Source organism: Euleptes europaea, chromosome 14 (genome assembly GCF_029931775.1).
Source record: "Euleptes europaea isolate rEulEur1 chromosome 14, rEulEur1.hap1, whole genome shotgun sequence".
Lineage (NCBI taxonomy): Eukaryota > Metazoa > Chordata > Lepidosauria > Squamata > Sphaerodactylidae > Euleptes > Euleptes europaea.
The window spans coordinates 35791061-35815286 of record NC_079325.1 but is presented as its reverse complement, the minus strand read 5'-3'; the positions used below and the strand labels follow the sequence as shown (position 1 = coordinate 35815286).

General features: G+C 46.6%; 1 protein-coding gene across 1 annotated transcript in view; it reads right to left on the bottom strand.

Moving 5' to 3' along the window:
- Positions 1–24226, bottom strand: part of DENND1A (DENN domain containing 1A) — a 263127-nt gene that overhangs the window by 3916 nt on the left and 234985 nt on the right. The window contains exons 20-22 of the mRNA XM_056860470.1: positions 15271–15327; positions 7944–8032; positions 672–800 (exon numbers count right to left, since the gene is read on the bottom strand). Of these exons, the coding sequence (XP_056716448.1) occupies positions 672–800; positions 7944–8032; positions 15271–15327 (275 nt within the window). The remainder of the gene's footprint in view (positions 1–671; positions 801–7943; positions 8033–15270; positions 15328–24226) is intronic.

The following is a 24226-nucleotide window of genomic DNA, read 5'->3' as shown; positions in this document are numbered from 1 at the left end:
ACTGACCCTCTTCTAGGCTAACAACTTCATCTGCCCCCTCAATGCATTACTGCCCTTCACTCCCTCAGGGGTTCTGCCTTCCTTCCAGTCCTTAGCCCCCTGAAATCTGGCCTTTTCCCTGCACACATACTCTACTCTCAAATCCCGCTGCCTTGCCCCATCTCTCCCTACCAGCCTGCTTGGCCCAGGAATTCAAGCCACAGCTTGCCTTGAAGACTCCAAGCATCATCCAGCCCTCCTAGATGAAGGCTCCGATCACACTGCATCACCTGGCTGTTAAATTTTGGGCATGCCAATAATTCTTTGTGCACCTGGCTGTCAAGGCTGGAAAACAGAAATGGAATGGGGGAAGTCAGACGAGTAGAGGGAGACCTTGCACACAGTGGCCAGTAGCTAGAAGCTCACAAGATGCATCGACAACCACCAAGTTGGCACTGAAACAGGAAAAGCAAGACAAGAGGCGGAGTGGAAAGACAGTTGGGGAAAACCTGCCCACTCTGTGTGGGTAGCTCAGTGTGGTGTGGAAATGGTCTAAGGAACATGCACATAAGTGTGCACACACAACACTCGGAACAGAAACACCCAAGCAAGGGGAACTGCTAATACATCAACATGGTGCTTCAAGCATGAGGGGAAGCTTGGCTAGTGCAGCAAAGAGTCAAAGTATAGACCATTCAAAGGGAGCAGAGAAGAGAAAGCTGTCAGAGAAGGCAGAGACTGGGTCATCTTCCTGCGGAAACTCATCACCAGAAGAGTCCTCAGAGAGAAAGACTGTATAGTGGCGCGTGGGCTTTACCAGGCTGAAGGAGACAGGGAGAGAGAAAGGGCATTACTGAGCCAGCATCTGCAAAGGGAAATGAATTTTTTAAAAAAGCTCTACATGGTTCCAGGTTTCCAAACTGCCTAGGCTATGTTGAGAGGGGGATACAGTACATTTGAGCAAGAAATACCTTGAGGCATGGTGTGCTAGAGTTCAAGGGCTAAGCATGGAAGCCATGAAGAGGCTCTGCTGATTTCCATCTGTTATACCAGTGATTTGTTTGGCCGTAAACCCAGAAACTACGCTAACAAAAGCAAACTGAGAAACACTCCAGCAGCAGGTGGAGAATCTCTTGAGGAGATGGCAGCTCAAAGACCACATGGCAGAGACCAACAGCCAACTCTTTGTGGTATGCAGATCCATGATCAGAATTGGAGATGGATCCTGGGCCCTCCGCAGATGCATAAACCAACTTAGCAAAACTTCCCTGAAAAACACTCAGCCTTGGGACAGTTCTACTGCAGCTTTTCAGAATGAGTTCACTAGAGGAGATCTACCTAACTGATGAATGTCAGGCAAGGAACTTACTCCTGCCAAACACAGTCAACACTCTGGAGCTGTATATACAAAGGGGTGGGTGTTAGTTCAAACATGTGGACAGGTTTCCCTTCTCAATTCCTCCTGTGCAGGATTGCGAAGAAGGCTGTAGACAGAGTCTGCCTCATCTATCTCCATCTCTGTTGTGGCCCATTTGTAGCCTCCCAAAATAATGGAAACAGCTACAGATCGTGTCCATGGTACAGGACAGTTCCTCCATATGATCCCACAGAAAGCCTCACAAAGCTAAGCAACTGCAACTGGTCTGCGTGTGTTGGCAGGCCTCGGGCATTACATAAACTGTGTCTGTCTCTCTCTGCTGGAGATGGTGGCTTAAGATTTTCTCCTAGAAGACAAGTCGAGTCTTTTCAGCTGTGATGCACTGCTAAAATATTTATTATGATAAAAAATACATCTGCCTTGTCAGTGGTTGCTCTGAGCTCTGCCTACACACAATCAAGTACTACAGCAACCCAGAAACCTGGATGTTTCCCAAGAGATTACTGTACAACGTAATGGCTGATGTTCTCTCACACACATTTGTTGAAAATGCCCCATTTTTGTGAGGTCTAGGGGGGTATCCTGCATTCCCAATCATTCCTCTTCACAGGACTGCAGCAGGACAGGAGAGGACACGTCTAGCTCTCCATTCATTTCAATGGGGCTGGCACAGGAAAGGTTTGCAGTGCACTGAACTCCACACTTTTAAAGATCAATTATGGGAAACAAGTATGTACCTGTGATACTTATGGGGGGAACCCTTCCTCCTCTTATCCCCCTCCCCCCATCACTGTCTGCTGCAGCTCCTGGCCACTAGCCCACCATTGCCACCGCTGGGCCCACTGCAGATTTTTTATACCTTCTCACCAATGCAGCAGCTGCTGCAGGGCCGACGGAAGCTCACTCTCACCCCCACCATCGCCTCCACTGCCAGACCCTCTGCACCTCCCAGCCTCTACTGCTGGGCCTGCCATGGCTCCTGGCCACTCCCCACTGTTGCTGCTGGTGGTGGCAAGCCCCACATGGCTCCTGGCTTTCTCTGCCAGGCCTGCTGGGGCTCCCCCTTCCCACCATTGTTGCCACTGTTGCTCGAAGCCTGTGCCGCCAGGTCCACGACAGAGTAGGAGGAGGTAGGTGCATTGTCTGTGCATGCACAGATGACAATCTTGTTTTTTGGGGGAGGGATTTAAACCCACAATGTAATTATTTAAAAATGATTTCAGTTTTTTCTGCAAATCTAGGGGGGAGGTCCACCAAGTTTGCAGAACTATCTGGTTTATGTCACTGTGGCCCCAATACATAGATTTAGGTATCCGCAGATTAGGCTACATTTGACCATTAGAGGTATGATACCTAAATTAAGTCCAATGCAACCATGTCTATTATTGTTACTAACACAGCAGGCCAAGAACATGCAGCAGCAACAGTCACCACATTTTGGCAGGGTGAACAGTAGGCAGGGAGGAAAAGACTTCCACTGCCCTTCTTATCATGTGGGGTTTGGCTTGGTTAGTCCTTGTAGACATGGTCAGAGGCAGCCTCTTGTTCAGATCTACTTCACCTGTACCTAGGGTTGCCAACCTCTAGGTGGTGGCTAGAAATCTCCCACTATTACAACTGATCTCCAGGCAATAGAGATCAGTTACCCTGGAGAAAATGGCTGCTTTGGCAATTGGACTCTGTGGCACTGAAGTCCCTCCCCTCGCCAAACCCCGCCCTCCTCAGGCTCCGCCCCCAAAAACCCAGAGCTGGCAACCCTATCTATACCATAAGCTGTGAAAATAAAACTGAGGCCTAGTTCTGGGCTCAACTCTCACGGGCTTCTTCCAAAGATTCCTGGGAATGGTAGGTCTGACGACCAGAAGTAACCGAATTTTCAGTCACATAACCCCTCACAATGCTACAGTTCCCAGAGTTCCTTGTATTCTAAGATAATATTTTTGGCATACTGTGGCCCTCAGAATAACTGATGAACACAACAACAAAAAAGTCCTCCGCGAATTGTTTAGATGCTGCCAGACTTATGCTTGAAGGCTAGATGTATTCCCAGAATATTTTTTAAGCTCCATGTTTCTCTGAAGCATAAGCCAGTCACCTCAAATCCATGCCCACAAAAGCTGTTTGACTTTCCTTGAATAAAGGTCTACTGGAATGGGGCCAAATGGCCACCGCTTGTGACAAAGCAGGATTTCATCGTTGGCCTATTTACATGTTGGTCCCAAATGGGATTTTGGTTAAAAGCTGAAAGGGACCAAACGCTTGAAAATGTCCACGTGTACCTTTTTCATTATTTGCTTGAGGCAGTAGAATCCAGCGTGAGCCAGGCAAGCCCATTCTCTCATTAACCCAATTCGGCAACTTTCCTGCTGCTGCCACCCACTACTCGCTCGCATTTCACGCACAAAGAGCTGTCTCTGGAAAGGCGGGTCGCAGCAAGCCAGCTACGAGCAAGCGGCGGTGGAGACTTTGTGGGGGAGAAAGGGACCTGTCCGTCACAGCGCCAGTCCTCTGCGTCTCTACATGAGTGCTCCAGCTCCTGCCTCCCTAATCTTTTTGCCGCGTTCCCATGCAGATGGCTTGCTGATCTCCTTCTAATGTTTAGTTTAACATGTCTCTGGTTAGCACCAGCATATGACAGTACTGACAGCCGTGGCTGTTCCTTTTTAAATATCATGTCAGAAACACGGCGCAATAAAGCCGCGGATGCGCTCCATGGCTCTGCCTACCATTAGGAGAGTTGCCGTTTCGGTTTTAATGAGGACAATCTGCATTTCGGGGGCTTCTCCCCCTCATGTGTCAGGCTGCTTGGACAAATCAGCAGCACATCACGCTGGCCAAAAACCAAGTGCTGACAAATGTAGATATTTCAAATTTAATTGACACCTAAATGTACTTAAGACAGATAAAGGAAAAGAGGGGGGAAAGGGGGGAGGGGGGAGTGGCTGAGCAGTGGGCCTGGGCATTAATGATGGGAATTCTATCGTCAGGGATCATTCTCCGGCAGGAAAGCAGCTCATTTATTCCACATGACGCTTTAAGCAGACGGCAGAGACCCCTCTGGCTGCCCTATAGACAAAGGGCCGGATGAGTCAGCCCTCCTGTCACAACACCGCAGTCCTTTTTCAAACATGGTGGCTCCTGGGAGCACCAGCCACCTGCTACAAGCAGGCCCCCGGCATTCTTCTGAGAAAAAGCAAAGTCCCATACCTTAGCCTGTGATCGGCCACGCAAACACAAAACGGGCACTCCCCTCTGCCCCAAGACGACAGCATCATCATCCAGAAGCAAATCCCCCTTTTCCCCCACCCCCAGCTGACTGTCATAATCAGAAGGACACCTTCTGATTAGCGAGTCAGAGCAAATTCTCCCCCATCCCTTGGGTGGGTCTGTGTGGGGAACACCGATCCCAAAATGTGCCAGTGAGACTATCAAAACTCACCCCAAGAAAATGTTACAACATATACATCTTGCCCCTTGCTTTGGAGCAGTACTACAAGGGACCAATTACATTATGGAAGAGGTAAGCCTAGATATCCAAAAGGAAGGTTTGATCTGAGGAAATTCCTTCCTAACCCAGATAGGGCAGTTAGTGAGTTGTCCCTTCAGAGAGCTGGGGGGAAAACAAACTGGTAAAATAAGATGGATGGACATTCCCTTGGGATGCGCAGAGATGGAGAAAAGTGCCGCCACCCTGACAGGAAGAAGAACTCCATGGGGGCTGAAGGCTTGTGAAGCCTTCTGCAGAAGGACCACAGTGGGTGCTTCTGCCCATTCTTCTAGAGCAACTGCTGAAACTGGTTGGTAGCCTCTGCTTCGATGGCAGCACAGCTAGTTTCCAGGTCCTCCCCCAATTTTGTGGACACTTTTGACACAATTTGTGTATTCATGGGGGGTCTCTGGGAACTCAGCTCCAGGGTAAGGTGAGAATCATGTCCCTCTCCTCCCCTAGCTGTGCTCCCGATATCATCAAAGGCAGGAGATATCACATATGCTGTAGCTTGGTACTCTACCTGGCTTAAAAAAAAAAATGTGGATGTTTTTTTCTAGTTCCTGATAAGCCATAGATACATGCCACAAGCCACGGGTGTGGTTTTAGCACAGATAAATGCCACTGTTGGCTAAGCCTCAGCTCCTCCCTCCAAAACGCTAACAAAAAATTCTGGAGAGAAAAAGAGAAAACACATGCAGTTGCCTTATACTAAATCAGACGATGGGTCCATCAAGGTCAGCATTCTCTACTCAGACTGGCAGTGGCTCTCCAGGATTTTAGGTAGAGGTCTTTCACATCACCTACTGCTTGGTCCTTTTAATTGGTGATGCCAGGGATTGAACCTGGGATGTTTTGCATTCAAAGCAGAAGCTCTTCCACAGAGCCACAGCACTTCCCTCAGCTGTTGTTCTTAGAGCTTAAAAGGGACTTCACACATGAAACACCTGTGGATCTACTCTACAGTGAAGGAGATAGGGCTAATCTCTGGGCTAATCTCTAGAAACCTCAAATGTGAAGATGAAGAAAGAGGTCTAGGCTTTCTACTCAGTGCCTTCCTGAAGAGAAACCAAACAGGCATCATAATGCCCAAGTGACCAACCTGCTTAAAGCCCATCTCACTCACCACCCCTCTTGGGACTCAAGTAGAGGAGCCATTAGGTGTGCCCATGAAGAGGTCTGCCATTTTTCTTTGGTAGATTGGCAAAGGAAACAGTTTCCTCATCAAAGGGTCCCCACCCCCCACCAACCTTCACTAAGGAACTATTTCACCTTCCCTCCAGAAAATAAATCAAAGAGAAAAGCAAATAGGTATCAGTGCTGGAGGCCTTGAGGAATTGTGGGGGAATAAATAATAGGAAATTTCCCACCATCCTAAATATCCTTCTCCAGCTTACTATAAATGCCAAGGGACTTGAGCAAGCCAATTGCCTCACACCCATCTTTCCCCCTTCTTATGTTCTCTATTCTTTCTTGAATTTGGAAATTAATACTGTTCTGCATACCTGGGCAGTTCTCCCTCCCCCCCCCCAAAAAAACCCCTCACACTGCACTGCCCTATGGACCATAAAACACAGTCATGAACCTGGATATCTGACGGAATGCTGAGCTTACTCATCCTTTGCTGCTAACATGCTTTGCGGCTGGCCTGTAGTTTTTGGGCATTCCCATTTGTTATTTTACTGCTTTTGGGGAGGAGGGTACATATTAATGTTTCAGTCGTTTCATCCACTGTCATAAACTGCAAAAATAATGAGTAAGCAGACTTCTCTACCAGCAAAACATGTGCAACCTCCCCAACACACTTCCAAGAAAGCAGAGCTTCTCTCCCCGGGTGAGGGGTGCCAGACGCCTCCTACTCTCCTGGGAAGCAGAACCCATGGGGAGGAGGGCTCTTGTTTGGCACAGCACTCCCTTGGGCTCACTTTGTTTGTTTTAACACAAACTAGCTGATGGCAGCCTTCCATGCTTCACAGGACTGAGGGAGAGCAACGGAGGGGGAAAGGGCACAAGTGGATGCCCCCCACATACTTCACAGTCATTCGAGATAGTGCAGGATAACCCCCCCTGCATGGCACTTGAAGCCTGGAAGTCACCGGCTGACTGGCATCATTCCCATAAAGAACTGCTTGAATTTAACTCTCCCCTGCCCCCATCCCTTTCTAATTATCAGGATGAGATTTTGGAAGTCCCTCATAAATTACTAGCAGGGTGGGGGAAACCCATTTAGATCTTTAACTTGAACATAACTAGCTAGCATTAGTACAACGTCCCCAGTGAGGAATTCTCCACCAAGGACTGTGGATCCTCTCAGGAACCGGGCCATTAATATGCCTGAGTAGCTACCACCAATTGGATGGCGCTAATCTGTGAGTCTGCGACATCGCCTCCTGAATGCTCAACTGACTCCCTTTCTGGAGCTTATTTTCTGCTGAGTGATGGGGGAACAGCAGGTCAGCATCCCAATCTTTGTTGCACCTCTGTTTAATACCACCTGTGTACCTCTTTCAAAAGGGAAGACAAAGTAAGCATAAAAATAGTGAAAACAGATGAGAAAAAAGGCAAGATGACAAAACGACACACACTTCTTAAAGGTGGACACGGTTTCTAAATATGCTGCCCCTCTCCTTGAGTGGTGGGGCTCTCTGCAACTGCCCATACATTTTACTCTTAGGAATCAGACCTGGAGCAAGAAGGTTGGCTGTCTGCAGGGATGTCTCTAGGCCTCTTCCACAAGAGGGCAATCACGTTCCACTAACAGGAGGCTCTGCCTAAGTTCAGAGGCAAGTGGTCATTAAAAAAAAAAAACACCTCCCTAGGCAATCAGCAAAGTTAAACATTCAAGGAGAATACCTCCTACTTGCCTCATCAAAATATATTTCTCGGCACTCAAGACCTTTGAGAGTTTAATCCGCACATGCTCTATACCACCCAGCATTAGAGGGGTTAACATTTTCAAACCATTCCCATGCTTTATTGCCTCCAAAGGCACAAGGAATCCTCTGCCCCATCCCAAATTCTACTCCTCTCCCCCCCCCCCCGCAAATCCCAACAGCATACTTACAAAGAGAGGAAGAAGCCAGAGGCAGGGATACTTACTGCTCTGGGCTTGACACAGAGGTCCTTTGGCTGTCCACGGCGATGTTGCTCTTTGGCCTCCTGGCAACGTGGGGTCTGGGTGGCCGAACCTATTTGATAAGTGGAGGAGTTTTAGCAAATCTGCCTCAGCAACCACAGCGTGCCTGCCAAAAGCTGCCCCTCGCCTGCTTTGACCCAGCTCACATTTTGAACACACTTCTTCGTTAAGCCCAGCCTAGCAGCCAAAGGCCCAATCCAAGAGGCTCAATGGAGCATCAAATACAGAGGTGCTTTGCTCTGGAAGCAGTTAACTCATAGGACAGGATATTTCTCTTTGGTGGGATTCTGATGTGGATCAAGGCAGAGGTGCAGGTTTGCCGTGTGCGCTGGTCAGAGAAAGAAGACACAGCAGGCAGTATTCAAAAATTGTGAAATTTGGAGCCTGGTGAAGTTGCAGCAAAGTCACAACATGTGAGGAAAGACAAGGCTGGAAAAAAATATTTCAAATTTCTAGGAGCTACAATGGAAATGTTTAGGAGCCTGACTGTGCAGAGATGGGTTCTGGACTGATCTGCTCTGCCACCACAATCTCTAGTCTGGCAGGAAATTACACATGACAAGGGAAACCTAGAATGGTCCAGTACCCAATGGTCTCTCTGCTACTCAGGACTGGTACTAAGCCCCATGCTAAGCAAATGTACGGAGCTGATTTTAAGGATACTTCCAAGGATAAAACCAGTAGCCTCATTTTAGTTTCCTTTTTACAGGATTAACACAATCATGCCATTTAATAGAGACATCCTGTAGAAGGAACCACAACAGAGGAAACCAACGGAGTACAGAGAATGCTTTATTAATGGACTGGATGCCACTGAAGACTGAGTGTCTTTCATCCATTTAATGGGATGGATTGTAGGGGATGTGTTCCCATTAATGTTCCAGAGCTAGACTTGAGTGTTTTATTCAAGTCCTTTCAATAAAATATAAACTTTTCAGTAGTTCAGTGACATCTTGGAAAGCAATTTCCAACCCAACTTGTTGGAAGCAACATCTCACAACCCGGAGATGCTGTGTGTCATTTAATGCCACAGGCAGACAGAGAGAAGAAGAAACGGAACAGAGTCAGTATGCATCGCCCACAGAAACGACTTTACTCAAACCACCTTGGTCAGGAGATGACATTTCTATTTATTAATTAAAATATTTATATCCCTCCTTTCCTTGTGGCTCAGGGAGGGTTATAATTAAAACACTGGCATTTAAAACCAGTAGAATAAAAACCAGAAACCCCCTCCTCACCAGGACTGGCAGGATCAAGACCACACTTGTCCCGCGGGCAGTACGTCCTCAGTATAAGCAGCCAGCCCTCAAGCTAAGCAGTATGAATTTGACAAAGGACCTCTGACATTGATGGCAGTTTCCTATGGGGAGCCCCTTGCCGAGTCTGAGCGCCCCCACATCCACGAGACCCTGAGTATGTCCAGTCTTCACATCAGCACCAAAATCCTGATGGGCTATTGAACTGTGTGTGCCTGTGCGGCGAGGCAACATGGTTATCCTCCCTCTGCAATCTTGTTGCTTTTAAAAACAAATACGATTGCTGTAGTTTTAACTAGCTTTGATCTAAACGTTGTATGATATGGTTTTCCATTTTTTATTGTTTTAATTATACGTCAACTGCGAAGTATAGTGGCTAAGCCAGCGTGGTGTAGTGTTTAAGAGCGGTGGTTTGGAGCGGTGGACTCTAATTTGGAGAACCGGGTTTGATTTCCCTCTCTTCCACATGTGCAGTGGGCGCTAATCTGATGAACCAAGTTGGTTTCCCAAAGCCTACACATGAAGCCAGCTGGGTGACCTTAGGCTAGTCACAGCTCTCTGAGCCCCCCTACCTCACAGGGTGTCTCTTGTGGGGAGGGGGAGGGAAGGAGATTGTAAGCCGGTTTGATTCTCCCTGAAGCAGTAGAGAAAGTCGGCGTATAAAAACCAACTCTTCTTCTTCTTTGAAAATGAGTGCGGAACAAATATGTTAATAAAACAAACAGCATTCGTGGGTGGGTATAAGCATGCCAGCGGCACACAGGCTACGGGCTTCCAGGAGTAGCCAATCATGGCAAGAGAGAAGTTGGAGTCATCATGTGAAAAGTTACAGTCTCCCACCTTGTGTGGCTAGTGTCCCACATAAAAGCAACCCTGTACACTCAACCAAAGAAAAGCATCCAAACAACCAGACGTTTGTCAAAGAAAGCACCATGCAAGCTTCGTTGGATCTTTGTCCTCTGAACATACAAGATTGCAATTGGGTCTTCAAGCTCCCCTCCCCAACGACGAGCTGCAGATTCTCAAGAGCCAAAAAGGCTGCTCACAGCACCAGCCTCTGAACTGGGGTAGGGCATTCTCTCGAGAGCAAAACTGGTTGCTGAGGTTTTCAGCTGAGGGCCTGGTGAACCAGCTTGCTCATCCTGGAGGGCCGGGTTCATACGGCAGGAAACCCCCACTGCTGACAAGCAGGTCATCCTGGAATAATCATCCCCGAAGGCCATGGCATGAATTGAAGCAGAAATGGAGGGTAGAGGGGGGCGGCCTGGGGTCCCCAGCACGACTGAATGGCCACTGGCCCCCTAGGAAGAGAGGAGGTCAGATGCTAGAGGCCCATGAGCCTCTCTTGCACACAAGGCTGATTCTCCTTTTGCAATCAAGACGGCTTAAGGGCGGCAAATTTATGGCAGGAATAGAAGGATTAAGTTTGCGGCAACTTCGAGTGAACTTGCAAGGCGGTGAAACATGGGGAAAAAGAACAACAGAGCTAATTAGAGGAGCTGAGCTGTCAGAGAGCGGCTGCATGGCTCAGCGCCAGCAAACAAAAGGAATGGCTTGGCAAATCAGCAGGATCGATGGAGGAGACTGCTTCATTAGGGATGATAAAACACAGAGAGAGGGAAAGGCAAGAGGGAGAGAGAGAGAAGAGGGGGAGAGGGGGAGAGAGAGAGAGAGAGAGAGAGAGAGAGAGAGAGAGAGAGAGAGAGAGAGAGAGAGAGAAGGAAAACTGTTTAATTAAGCCTAAAGCTGGCTTGTCACTGCGCCACGAACACTTTCACCTTTGGGGCGGCCCTCTCGGGGCAGGGAATGTAGCCTTGCCCCACCTGAGACAGCAACTGCACAGCATTGGGGGAAGGGGGGGAGAGAGAGACGCTAAAGAGGATTTTGTGCCAGACCCTGACAGGACAGTTGGAGAAAAGGGGGGGGGATTGGGGGAAGAGGCCAAATCCCAGCTGGATTTCAAAGGCTACCAGAGAAGGAGGGTTAAATGCACCGTGAATGCAAACGCGCTGTGTGTGCCGCTCAACCAAGAGGGCAAATGCCAGACTAACAAGGACCGAACAGGAAGTTAACGGGAATGCCAGCCTATCTGGGGATGTCGCTTGAACTCATGGCAGAGGTTGGATCTGCTTTCCTTGAAAAATGGGCAGAAGTGTCATTACAGGTCTTCTCTCATTCTCCCGTGTCAAAGGAAACGGTATCCAAAGCATTAAAGCGGCTTCTCTTTTTATCTCCAGGACTGTCAGCACCAACATCAGAGCTGAAGATGCCACTGCCTGGGTTGAAGAAACAGAGAGACGGGCCATCGGTCTGTCTTCAGAGTCTAAGGAATGAGGTAATCTCGGCTGCAGTAACTTCCCGAGCTCTCCTGCTGTAATATGCTACAAGGTACAAGCAGACCGGATTTTGAGGGGGGAGAAGAAGCGCATTACACTGGACCCATCCTGTCCCAGCCTCTGAAGTTGCAAAATAATGGGTGGGGAAAGCAGCTAGTAAAGGTCTAAAGTCAAGCTGCAGAGCTTTTCCTTTTAAAGTATCCATGGGAATTTTTTTTTTAAAAAGAGTAGAATCAAAGATACTTAAAGGGATTTATTAAAAGAGTGGAAACTCTCATATATGTTGAGTATACATTCCTCGCTAGGGGCAGGAGAGAGTGTGTGTAAAGTGCAGTCAAGTCACCGCCAACTTATGGCGACCCCTTTTGGGGTTTTCATGACAAGAGACTAACAGAGGTGGTTTGCCAGTGCCTTCCTCTGCACAGCAACCCTGGTATTCTTTGTTTTAATCCCATTCAAATACTAACCAGGGCTGACCCTTCTTAGCTTCTGAGATCTGACGAGATTAGGCTAGCCTGGGCCATCCAGGTCAGGGCTGCAGGAGAGTGTACAACTGGATTTTAAAAAAAATCTCCACAACTGCAGAGAGCTTTTGCAAATGATGCATAGCTGCATTTTTGGCGCATATGTTCAGAATGCACTGCAGCCTGGAATCTGAGGTCTGGGCTCCAAAAGTAAATTTCTGTTCCCATCTCATCACTCCCAAATGATTTCAGAGGCTCTGGCCAAATTCACCCAGTCCATTGAAAGTGCTTTTCACACCCTTCTCACTGTTGGGAGGCATGCTGAAAAACAGGGGCTCCGTTTTCACTGTTCTTGTGCGGGGTTTCTGAAACAATAGAACGGGCCATGCAGGAATACAGATTTGATGGCTGCATCTCCTGCACTTTGGGAGGCACGGGTGGTTTTGGCATTGGGCTACAGAAAACCACCTACAAGATTCCCAAGAGCAGTGGAGTAAGACCAGTGTATTTCCTCTGAATTAGATCTACGCAACCAATTTTGAAAAACTGGAATGCCTATGAGGAACACCCTATCTCCAAAAATCATTGTGCAGGAATTGACTCTCTGGCATCCCTTGATGAAAGGTGCAAGGTAGGTACCCTTCCAGGAGGGCAATCAACTACAACAGTGACTTTTCTTATTAGCATCCCCCCTTCTTTGTGGGCACAAAGAAAGTTGACATGAGCACACCTTACTGAGGACTACTCAAGCATAGCAGTGGAGATCTAAACAAACTGGGATATTTAGTCTTTGATGCCAAGAATAAGTCTGACTTGAAAACAAGGTTGCTCAGTAAAGTTCTGCCTGCAGAAATCTCTCTTGGGAGCCCCCTCCCTTTGCTGGAAGTAGCAAGTGACCCAAAGCTTTTGGCTACAGAGAAAGAAAGAAAAAAAAACCAAAGGAAAGTTAGTTTGTTTCCTGGCTAATGAATCTCAGCCAATCCTCTAGGGTCTCCAACGTCAAGAGCTCTGAACAACAGATCCAGAAGCAATCAGCAGCACCTTTGACACATGTAGGAAGGGAAATTATCAATGCATAAATCCATAACAATTATTTGCCCAGCTAACCCCCCCCCCCCTTCCACACTGTTAAGACATGCTCTCTCTCAATCTCATGCACTGGAAGTTAAGAGCAAATAGCACACCCAGACTGGCCATCAACAAACAAGAGAAGTCTAAAGCAGAAGAGGGACTCCCTTCATTAGTTTTCGCAAGACACTTCGAAAACTTGCCGTTGTTTCTTTGATCTCATTTTCATATAAGAAACTGGATTAAAGAAAGCAGCGTCCGCTGGTGAAATCAGGGCAGGCAGTACAAAAATCCTAAAACCCACAGGAAGAGCTGTCAAGCATTGGCTGACACCAGCTGACTTGTTTGGGCCAAGAGCCATTAGTGTCGCACAAGTAATCCCATCTGCACCTTTACAGGCATCTGGCAAAGGCATCAAGCAAAGCAGAACAAAAAAATTAAAAGTGAAGACAGTTTGGACCAGTGTTGATTCTGCACTGAGTGGAATTATGCAACAACGTCCTTTGTTGTTTGAAAAGGTATTTGTCTTCAACTACTTTCTGACTGAGAGAAGTAATCCAGTTTTCATTTGGCGGTTTCAATGATGCTTTTATCATCTTGTGCAGCATGGAAGGTCAGCAGACACCATGTGCACGAAGGATCAGTAAGGTCCCCCTGGGGACCTCGCTTACAAATTTCTGGCTGCTGTTGATGTGGACCAAGGAAAGAAGAGTCAAAAGGCACAATCCTGCTGAGGGCTTTGGCCCCAACGCAAGGCAAGGAAAGGCATAAGTTTTGACTCATGGAGCACAATCCAGGAGGACCTCTCCTGTGTAAATGAAATAAACAAAAGCTCTTGCACAGCTCTTGGTCTCTGCCAGCGGGAAAACCTCTCTGTGGGAGAGGGGAGAAGGGTGCCGCCTGGATTTAAAGTTAAAATTATTTAAAAGCATTAAAATAGCACAATGGCATTTCCTGACTGCATTACTAGGTTGATACCTACACACATACTATATGGGAGACTTATACTAACCAGTATTACAACAAGAACCTATTATACCAGATGTTTGAGTAATTGGGAATAGAATTTACAACATATACACATGCCTGGTTGGGTTTGAACTGTTTGTATTTGTATTCATTAATGTATTTCTGTGTATGTGTGCAGGCTTAACAAAGGGTTTTAATTAACCACTGATGAAGGCCCCATAGGCCAAAACGCGTTTGGTATGTGGTTACAGTTTTCAACCTCAGGAAATGCCATTGTGCTATTTTAATGCTTTTAAATAATTTTAACTTTTACATAGCGCTTCTAATAAATTATACTTTCAGTATCTATACAGAGACTTATATATATTTTCTTTTCACCCAACCTTGGGTACCCAGCTTTTGTTTTTAGGTTGGGTTTTATTCCCCTCCTTTTTTTTCTTCCATCCAGTGAACTATGCCAGCCTTGGCCTTCTCCTGCTTCCTCTCAGCCGCCTCCTCCCTCATCCTTGTCTAGTGTCTCAGTTACTCCAGGAAAGGAAGTGCAGAGAAAAACAAGGAAGGCTGAGCAGTTTGCTCTGCTGTTTTATAACCACTTACTCTAATTACATATAAGGTAAGGTTCAATTCAAAAGTTCTGGAGTGCATATTGTAGGTTTTTGCTCCTTGAAGCAGCCTGTTCAGACTTCTTTATTCCTTTGACAGAGACAACTTTTTATCCTTCTGTAAAAAGGGTCCAGGATTTAGGATGTGCACTAAACCTGCTAGCAAATTTGGCAAGTGTCAGCCACATTTTGGCCAAGGCGCTAGTCCTTTGAACAAGACTGCTTCTCTTGTCACCTCCTTGGGGTGGGGATTAGTAGCAATTTTACTTCAAGAGGGGGCTCCTGATTTCAGAGGTCAGCTCCCATCTTCACAAGCTGCCCGGCTAAAACAGTACATTGAGCCTGAAGGAGGCCGGAATAAAGGAAAATGAGGGGAAAGCATCACCAGAGTAAGAATAGCAAAGACCCTGATGAAGGCAAACAGAGCCAAGGGCGGGTCTTGGGACTCAGCACCACCAAAGAAAGGCACTGAGAAGAGGAGCTCCTGCTGGAATGGATGCGAAGTTTACCAGTCCCACCTAGCAGGATTTAGTAAGACTATGGAGCACGCAGGGTTAAAAATGCAGCAGAGGCAGAATACCCAGCTACTCACGGGCCTGGATGACCGGTGGATCTTGGGAGGAGGCGGTCTTGCAGGACGAATGCTTGGCTGTGGCATCAAATTGGAAACTTCAGTCACCAGCACGTTATGCAGCTGTCACCCCCACATACATTTAGTTCGCCAGAATGGCGTCCAATCAATGCCTTAAACCCTCTTGCCGCTTTTGTGACAGGAACCTCTTGCAGGCGGTGAACACAACAGCACCAGTGGAGGAAGTGGGGGGGGGGGGTACGGATTTGCCTCTGTTCTGCTTTAAACTACATCTCAAGATCAACACTTTAAGCATAGCATCCCCCCTCTTAATATCAGTGTGCAGACTCCTGGCGCTGAGATGTTTTTTACAAATCGTGAGAAGAACCAGTCTCCTAGGCAAGCAGAAAGACGACCAGTGTGCTTCCATGCCACAGTCTTCAGTGCCCCACAGCAATGCAAACACACTTTGGAAGAAAAAAATTAACGCTACACTAAGGGGTCCGAAACACTGTACCCACAAAGAGCAAAAGCAACAATTTGATTCATAAAGATGAGCAAAGGGGAAACTTTCTACAGTCCCCGAGCCTCTTTCTGTGAGGGCCAGAATATTGCAGTTGTATGAAAAGAAGTCCTCAAGACTCCCTGGACGCTGCCACACATAACACCCTGGCTACATGCAAGGATCAGGACCGGATACAGGGGATGTGTCCAGCCACAGACACACTTTCCGCAAAGATGATGCTTTGCTCTGCGGTCTCATTTTGGTGGCTATATTAGATTAATTTTTGCAAGGTTATCTCATGAACCTTTTAGCTAAACAAAATGATTTTAAAAAAAACAAAATGTTGTTGTTTTTAAAAAAGCCTGCGATCAAATCCCAAGTTTAGCTGGCAAGGCAAGGTAACAGGTGAGTGGGGAAGGAACATGGACAAGACCATCACCTGCCCACTGCTCAGACTCATCCCATGCCAGAGTTTGCTTTTTAAAGTTCTGGACAGAGAGCACACGTGCAGAGTGTCACGCTCCAAGCATATTCACAGGACATGGAGATTATATTTAATAAAAAAAGCAGCATCTGATTTGCAGTTAATGTGTTGAGACAGCAAAACACATTGTTTCCAAAAGGTCAGAAGGGGAAGCTGTGTTGGAATATCAGCTTAATTACCTGAGCTGCAGGATGAATGGGGACGAGGCTGTGGATGTCCAGGCTGCTGAAGGCAGCTAAATTATGGTTGCGGGCGTGTGGTGGAGCCCCCCCCCGGGGGGGGGGAGCATTTAAAAGCGCATATTCATCCTTGGGGCTTTTGTAACTGCAAGTCCCTTTTCTGAAGGCAATTCAGAAATGTCCTTCATCTCATGAACTGGACCTTCATTTCCTTGAGTCTACACTACTGCAAGGCCTTCTTGCCCTTGGCGGGCACTTGGTGGGAGGAGTCAGTCGGTGCAGAGCCTGGCAACTGACCTCCTGATAGGAATGGAAGGGCTGGAGCATCTCGCACCAGTTCTCCTGGCTCAACTAATCCAAGGCATGCAGCTTGAGCCTAGTTTACCATCAAGCCACCCCCTCCTGAAAGCCAGCATGGTGTAGTGGTTAAGAGTGGTGGTTTGGGTGGGAGTGGGAGGTTTGGATGAATTACTGTAAACATGAATTAAGACTGGGAAAAATGGAAGAATACTTATTAATCTGATCCATGTGATAATAATAATGTTAATAATTAATATTGAATAGATTATATAGTTTAGGAATGAAAATGTTATGGTTTTATTGGAAAGAATTAGGATCAGAACCCATCATGACGGAATTTAACCATTTTATTAAGAGGCAGACGGAGGTGAAGGGGAAGTCAAAATTTCTTTCTTTTCTTTTTCTTTTTCTATTATTATGTACTTAGAATATTAGCAACATACCTAGACATTTAAATGGTATATATTTTTAAATTGTTGCTTGTCTAATGGAAAAGATATAAAACCAATAAAAAATTATTAAAAAAAAAAGAGTGGTGGTTTGGGGAGGTGGAGTCTGATCTGGAGAACCGGGTTTGATTCCCCACTCCTCCACATGAGCAGCGAAGGCTAATCTGGTGAACTGGATTTGTTTCCCTGCTCCTACACATGAAGCCAGCTGGATGACCTTGGGCAAGTCACGCTCTCTCAGCCTCACCTTCCTCACAGGGTGTCTGTTGTGGGGAGGGGAAGGTGATTGTAAGCTGGTTTAATTCTGCCTTAAGTGGTAGAGAAAGTTGGCATATAAAAACCAACACTACTTCTACTTCCTCCTAGACGTTCCTTCACAATTCCTATGGTGAACGAAACGGCACACAGACACACATTCCCTGCCCCACGATCACCCATGAACTGAATATTAACCGGGAGAAGCACAGCAGACTAAAACAAATTTAATTTAAACATTTCTATACTTATATTTCAGGGCAGCTTACATAGTAAACACAATAGAGGTTTGTTTTTTAATGCTGACACCAAGAATCAACAACAACAAAAACAAGCAAATGAAACTGTGCAACAGTTTGAAAACTGTCTAGTGGTAAAGGAAAAAAATAATCACCAAAGGCTTAATGGGAAAACATGTCTTTATTTGGCACCTAAGACTCAAAAGGGTAGATACCAGAAGAACAGATGCAGGATAGGAGTTCTTAAGGGACCACCACATAGAAGACCCAGTCTCTGGCAACCACTCACCTTACCTCTGAAGAGAGCGCACAGAAAAGGTCCTCTGCTGAAGATCTTAATGGTCAGCAAGGTTCATCAGATAGCACTGACCCAGGTCAGTTATGGATAGCACTGACCCAGGTTAGTTATGGCTTTAAAGGTAAGGACTAGCACATTGAATAGCCTAGCAATTAAACTGAAAGCTTGTAAAAGTTTCTTCTGGAACTGGTTAAGATGCTTTCCTAGTAATTTTCTCCAGAAAGATACTTGCTGCTGCATTCCAGACAACTTGCTGAGTCCTCAAAGGAAGTGTTGCAGTAATCTAGCCTGGATGTGATCAGAAGATCAGGGCAGGGATAACTATGGACAAATCTTGCTTTTCTAGGAAGAGGTGCAGCTGGCAGACCAACATTGGTTCTTGGTTGCCCCATCCCCTCACCCTTTCTAATGTCCCCCTGATAACTCAAACTTAGAAACCCAAAGGCTAAACCTGAAGATGCATCAGAAACACTGCAAAGTCCACCCACTGTATTGGGACTGTCTGCTGGCAGAAGTTTGGAGGCTTTTTCAGTGCTTGGATTTTATGTAGTGCCATTTCTGGCCAATACTGAGGCCAATGATATAAAATGAAAAGCTGCCTCAGATCTCACAGCTAGGGAGGAGAAAACAAAACAAAACAAAGGATGCCACACTCAAGTCTTTCTTTACAACACCCAAAGGAAAACAAAAATCAGAGACAACTTAGTTTGTGGGTATTGAGGGTCTCTCAAAAGCTTTAACTTTTTAAAATGTCATAGCCAATAGCTCCCCATCCATGAGTGCAGTGTATGGTTTTAGCAAACCTGCTATAGATCCCTATACCAAACGTGGCTTCTAGTGGTCCAAATGAAGAACACGTGGGTTCAGAGCTTTGCACACTTCCTTGGGTCCAGCTTGCTCCATTGGGTCTTGCTGATATGGGACAGATGGAAACACTTTTGAGACAGCGTCAGATAGTCCTGTTACACCACCCAGACCAGAGCATTGGAAGTCTCCAGCCTACTCTACTGCACAAGGCTGTGAACGATGGGACCTTTTCCTGCCAGTCGCCTGGATCATTAGCTCAACTCACTTGCACCAAAAACCAAGGAGAGGTTTTCAGAGGGCAAGACTGCTCAAAAAGTCTTTCCAGGCTTCCAAAAGTGTCACAGATGAAAAGCGATAGAGAGACTGGCACCCAGGAGCATGTTTCTTTGTGGGCTCCCCAAATATAGAATGGGGAGGTAGTTTTCTCAAAAAATGGGGGACACCAGGAATACATTCACTCTGCGTACAAAGAAAACCTGTCCGTTGCTGGCTTCAGCGGAGTTTAAAATCACAGCTAATAGGTTAACAACTGTTTTTCTTCTGCTTCAAATGAAGAATATCAGAAAGCCGGGGGAATATTCGGCTTTCCAATTTGTACCGACTGCTCAGTGCTCCCTGCAATGTGTGTTTGACAGGGCTGACATTTTGTACTGCTGTGAGATGGGGGGAGCGTGTGACATTTTTATTCATGGTGGCGTACGCCCTTGTAATGATCAGCCCCGGTCGATGTGCTTACTGCAGCAGCCCCCAAGCCCTCGGAGAACAAACAGGAGTCGAAGGTACCAGCAGCTCGGCTGCCTTGTTAGACACCGCCAGGATCCTAACGAAGAGCAACTGCTGGAAAATTTCACTGTCAAATCCTCAAGGACATTGTCAGCAGAGAGCCAGCTGCATACATTTCTCATTTAAAACATGGAACATTTGCCAATCGAGTATTAAGCAAAAGACAAAAAGCCAGGCCAGGGTTTAAAACTTTCTTATTCTCCCCCACCCCTTCAACCCGTCATTTTTGCAGCTTCTCAGAGATAGTAGTGAGGTTTGATGCTGGAATTCACATCTACAAAATCTAAGACTAGACTATTTCAGATGAATATCAGTGGATATGTACTTGATTACTGGGGGGGGGAGATATTTTAAGCTGAAAGAAAAGCTTTTTTTTAATGCAGCAATTATCATTCCAGAAAGATGCCAGCATCTCTTTATCACAAACTAGCTCAGTATATGCCTAAGGATGTAGTAATTTGGAGAGGCCATATGAGACCCCATCCTATCAGGGCAGCCAACTCACTAGAGACAGCAGAGCAGTGTTCGGTACAGCAGGATCACAGGAGAGAAGGGCCTTGGGAAAGGCTACTTTATAATTCTTGGGCAAAGGGAGCATGCCCATCACAGGCCTTTGCAGTAGTGGTGAGGGTGGAGATTCAAGCTGGTGCTTGGAAGGTCTGGCAGAGAAACCTAGAAGGAACTGCACATGATGCACGTAGACTCAATAGGCACTCAAGCAGCAATGAGCTAAAAATAATAATAATCACACTGCTAGGGGAAAGACTGGGTCCACCACAGTTCCCAACACCAACTGGGTTTGTTAACTTACTGTTTGCCACACTGCTGCTCAGCTCAATCAGGATTCACAAAAGAACCAGACCGAGGATAGAGAGCAACTGACATCTTCTCTATGAGGCGTGCAGCTCTGCTCAATAGTTATAGCCCATGGCTCATTGACTTGCATCACGGGGCATGGGCTCGGATTAAGAGATCAAAAGGCCAATGGTCCATCTAGTCCCAGCTCCGCTTACCCAGTGGATCTCTCCAGTTCTCCTACTTAAGAACTCATCTAAGTGCCCCTGCTGGGAAACTGATCCAGGGGTTCTTGCATGAGCAAACCAAGTCACTGAACTGACTGATGTCCACTGTAACGTGGAAGGAGGGATCATAGAGTAGGAATTATCTTGGTCCAGGGCAGGGGATGATGGTGCACCAGCGAACTCAGGAGCTGGTGGGGCTTGGGAAGAAAGGAAGGAAGGAATGATACAAAGCTCAAAGTCTGATGGAAGGCTGGCTGACTCTGTCCCTTATGCCAGTGGAAGGGACAGGAACAACAGTCTGACTGTTTCTAACCCTAATCACAATATCTTTATGTCTTGTGCAAATGTGAAGGAATCTTCTCATCCGCTTGAGCTCTTCCTGCTGCAATGTGGCCCCATTAACAGAAATCCTGCCAGTGTTCCAGTGTGCCTGGGTGTAGAGAAAGTCACATGGGGAGGCTGAGTGGGCCTTGCTTCCCCATGGTCAATGGCTTCTTCTGTACCCTGTGAATAATCCTCTTCCTCCCTCCTGCACACAGCCTCAACGATCCATCTTTGCATTTTGCAAATGTAGCTGGGCCTATTCTTCTCCCTGACCTCCTAACACAATTTAATCTTCTTAAAGCAGCAGAAGAAATCTGCCTGCCAATAACTGCACTGTGTTTGTCCCCATCAAAGAGGCTGGGTTTTCAGGTGGAAGGCTGAGACCAAAACAGCCCTGAATTTCCCTTGCTCTCTCCTCCATAAGCCACTAGGTTAAAAACTTTCTTCTGACCCACTCCTGGAAAGGCAATTATTCCATCAAGAATCCAGAAGGCTGTTCCAGACACTTCTTTAAGATTTGAATACAGCTTAAATACAGCAGCAATTCAGTAACTCACTAGGCCAATAGGTTTAAAGCATGACTGACGGCAAAGGTCACAAAGAACTTGAGCAGATTGGCCCATGAAGATGGCTTCCCTTTCTGCATATATGTTCCTTCAAAGCAAATAAGTGCTCACAAATCCACAGGCTTCCATCAATTTTTCTGTAACCACGCCTTTTAAAAATTTGTGTATTACTCAGATATACCCACAACAAAATAATGCACTTTACCTAACACTAGAAACATTTTACTTAGATCCTTTGAAGGTTTGTATGGGTTTCCTTCTTTTCTATCTCAGCAAGACAGACCGAAAGGGCAAGGGTGCATCTGATGTATTTGCTACTTCTAAAGCTCTTCGTCAACGTGGAAAGGTGCATTAACTTTTCCTCTGATCTATCTATTATGGACAGTCTAAGTGGCACAGCCCTGGGGCCATTTGATGTAACATTTGGCATGGCATTCCCTATGCACTGGTGATGGAGCAGGAACGGGAGTCAAAACCTCCAGAAAATCCGTGCTTCTTGAGCAGCAGTAATGCCCATTCTGAAAGTTGTTTGGGTACCAACAGCTGCTACAGCCATGCAGGCAGAATGTAAAAGACAGAGATCTACAGATTAGAGAAAAGCAGAATTTTGCATACTGGACCCTTTCTTTCAATTAAGAGCATGGACGTTTCGTCACATCTCAGATCTCAAACATCCTTTCTCCCTCCAACAATCCTTACAGTTTACAACTGAGCATCCCATCACTGAGCTATCAGCACACGCATCTGCAAGAGACATACACAATGGAAGGAGAGGTCTCAAGCATGGAATGAATGATATCTATCGCATTCTGATTAACTGGCTGGAAATTACGCCATGTTATGCTGGAAAGCATTAAGATGCAGGTCTCCTTTATACAGGGAAGGAAACAAAGACATGACCATATTAGCGAGGACCCCAAAAGGGTCCTCCTGCTTGCCCCAAAGGGACCAGGCGTTAAAGCTCTCCGGCTGAACAAAGCAGAAGAAACTCAGGAGCAAGAGAGCCTCTCTCTCCCCACTGTCCAAATGTTACTTTTGTTGTGATGGTGAATGAGCTGGCTTATCCCATTTTTATGAGGCATTCAGGCTGTGATGCAAAGATTGCCAGGAAGCCCAAGGAGCCAGTGCAAAACTTCAGACCGCCCATACCATGGAGAGGAAAACAAACACCTTTCCTGGGAAGGAGCAAGAAGTCGACCTAGTGCCTGTTCAGCTGCCCCCGCCGTTTTGCTGGATTCTGCCTCTTTGTCAGCAGATTAATAACTGACACCAGCGGTGGACAGGAAGGATATCACCGGCTGCCAGCTACAGTCAGGCTAGCCCTAATGAGTTAAAAATAAACGTTGCAGTTGGCTCCCGAACCCACCCCCCCCTTCAGCTAATCTGTCACTTAATGAAGAAAAGCTCCCAGCGTAGGACAGCGAGAGCGAGCTGCCGGCTCACTTTCAGCGAGCTGATTAAGGATGTTCAACCAACGGCAGCCGGCAGACCTCTCCACCGAAAATAAATAGACTGTATGCAAATGTGTTTGTCACTCTGACAGCACATCTCAATTAAGGCATCTTGCGGGGCTGGTGGGCTGCAGAGCTGCCTCAGCCACAGCAAGCCAACTGCATTACTGATCCAGGGGGCTTGACCCTCATCGGCATGCGTGCATTTTTTTTTAAATCCTGCTTCCCTTCGCTCCACACCCTGATATAATGCTAGCACACATGGAAAGCAAGTTACAGTAGCAGGGACAGGGGGGTGGGGGGGAGAGCACACCTCTTTCATCCTTCTCTCATTCTGAGGATGTGCAAACAGCTTTTATTTCAGGGACATTCTTACAGCGTTTAAATGATCGGTATGCAGTTAAAAAGCAACATGAAATTTTTCTCATTTCATCTTTATAGTGTTTTTAAAACGACGTTTTGAAACAGGGGTTACTACTACTCGCTGTCTGCATTGCTCGGTGCTATCTATCACTTTCTAGGAAAGCGGTTGAGGGGGGTCTTTATTTTGAACATTTCCAAGCTTAGGACAGACATTGTCGAAATTCAGAAGAAACTTTGGGGGAACTAAAGATTTGCCTCATGGTGACAATGGCCACCCTTTCCCCACTTCAAGCCAGACCTCTGAAGGAGCCCCCTTGGTTCAACCATAGGTGATGGGCACTGAAGATAAACAACAAAGGGAGAGGGGAACATGCTGGATTTTGAGTAGGCCTTTAGTAGTAACACAGACCTTCTGCACTTCACAGACATCTAGGAAGAGTCCCAAACCCAAAACAGAGACACTCTGCTTGGTCTTGCTGTTGGTTTTAATGACAGAGAATGGTCTAATATTAATGAAAAGAGGGACACTGCCTTTTGTCAAAATAAAACAGCAGGTGTCGGTTTATCATTCTATCACTCATAATGGTCAATGAGAAATAAGTGGGGGGAGGGGGGAATCAGTGTCCCTGCATCCTAAGAGTAGTTAAACTGGAATGAGAGGCTGGATGAACCCTGTTTTCCATTAAGAAAGACTGAAACCCTTTTCTAATAATAAGAGGGAGATATTGTCAGATCTCAGAAGCTAAGCAGGGTCAGCCCTGGTTAGTATTTGGAAGGGAGACCACCAAGGAATACCAGGGTTGCTGTGCAGAGGAAGGCACTGGCAAACCACCTCTGTTAGTCTCTTGCCATGAAAACCCCAAAAGGGGTCGCCGTACGTCGGCTGCGACTTGACGGCACTTTACACACACACACATGGAGGTGTAGGCAAAAGCAGCCAACATGAAGATAC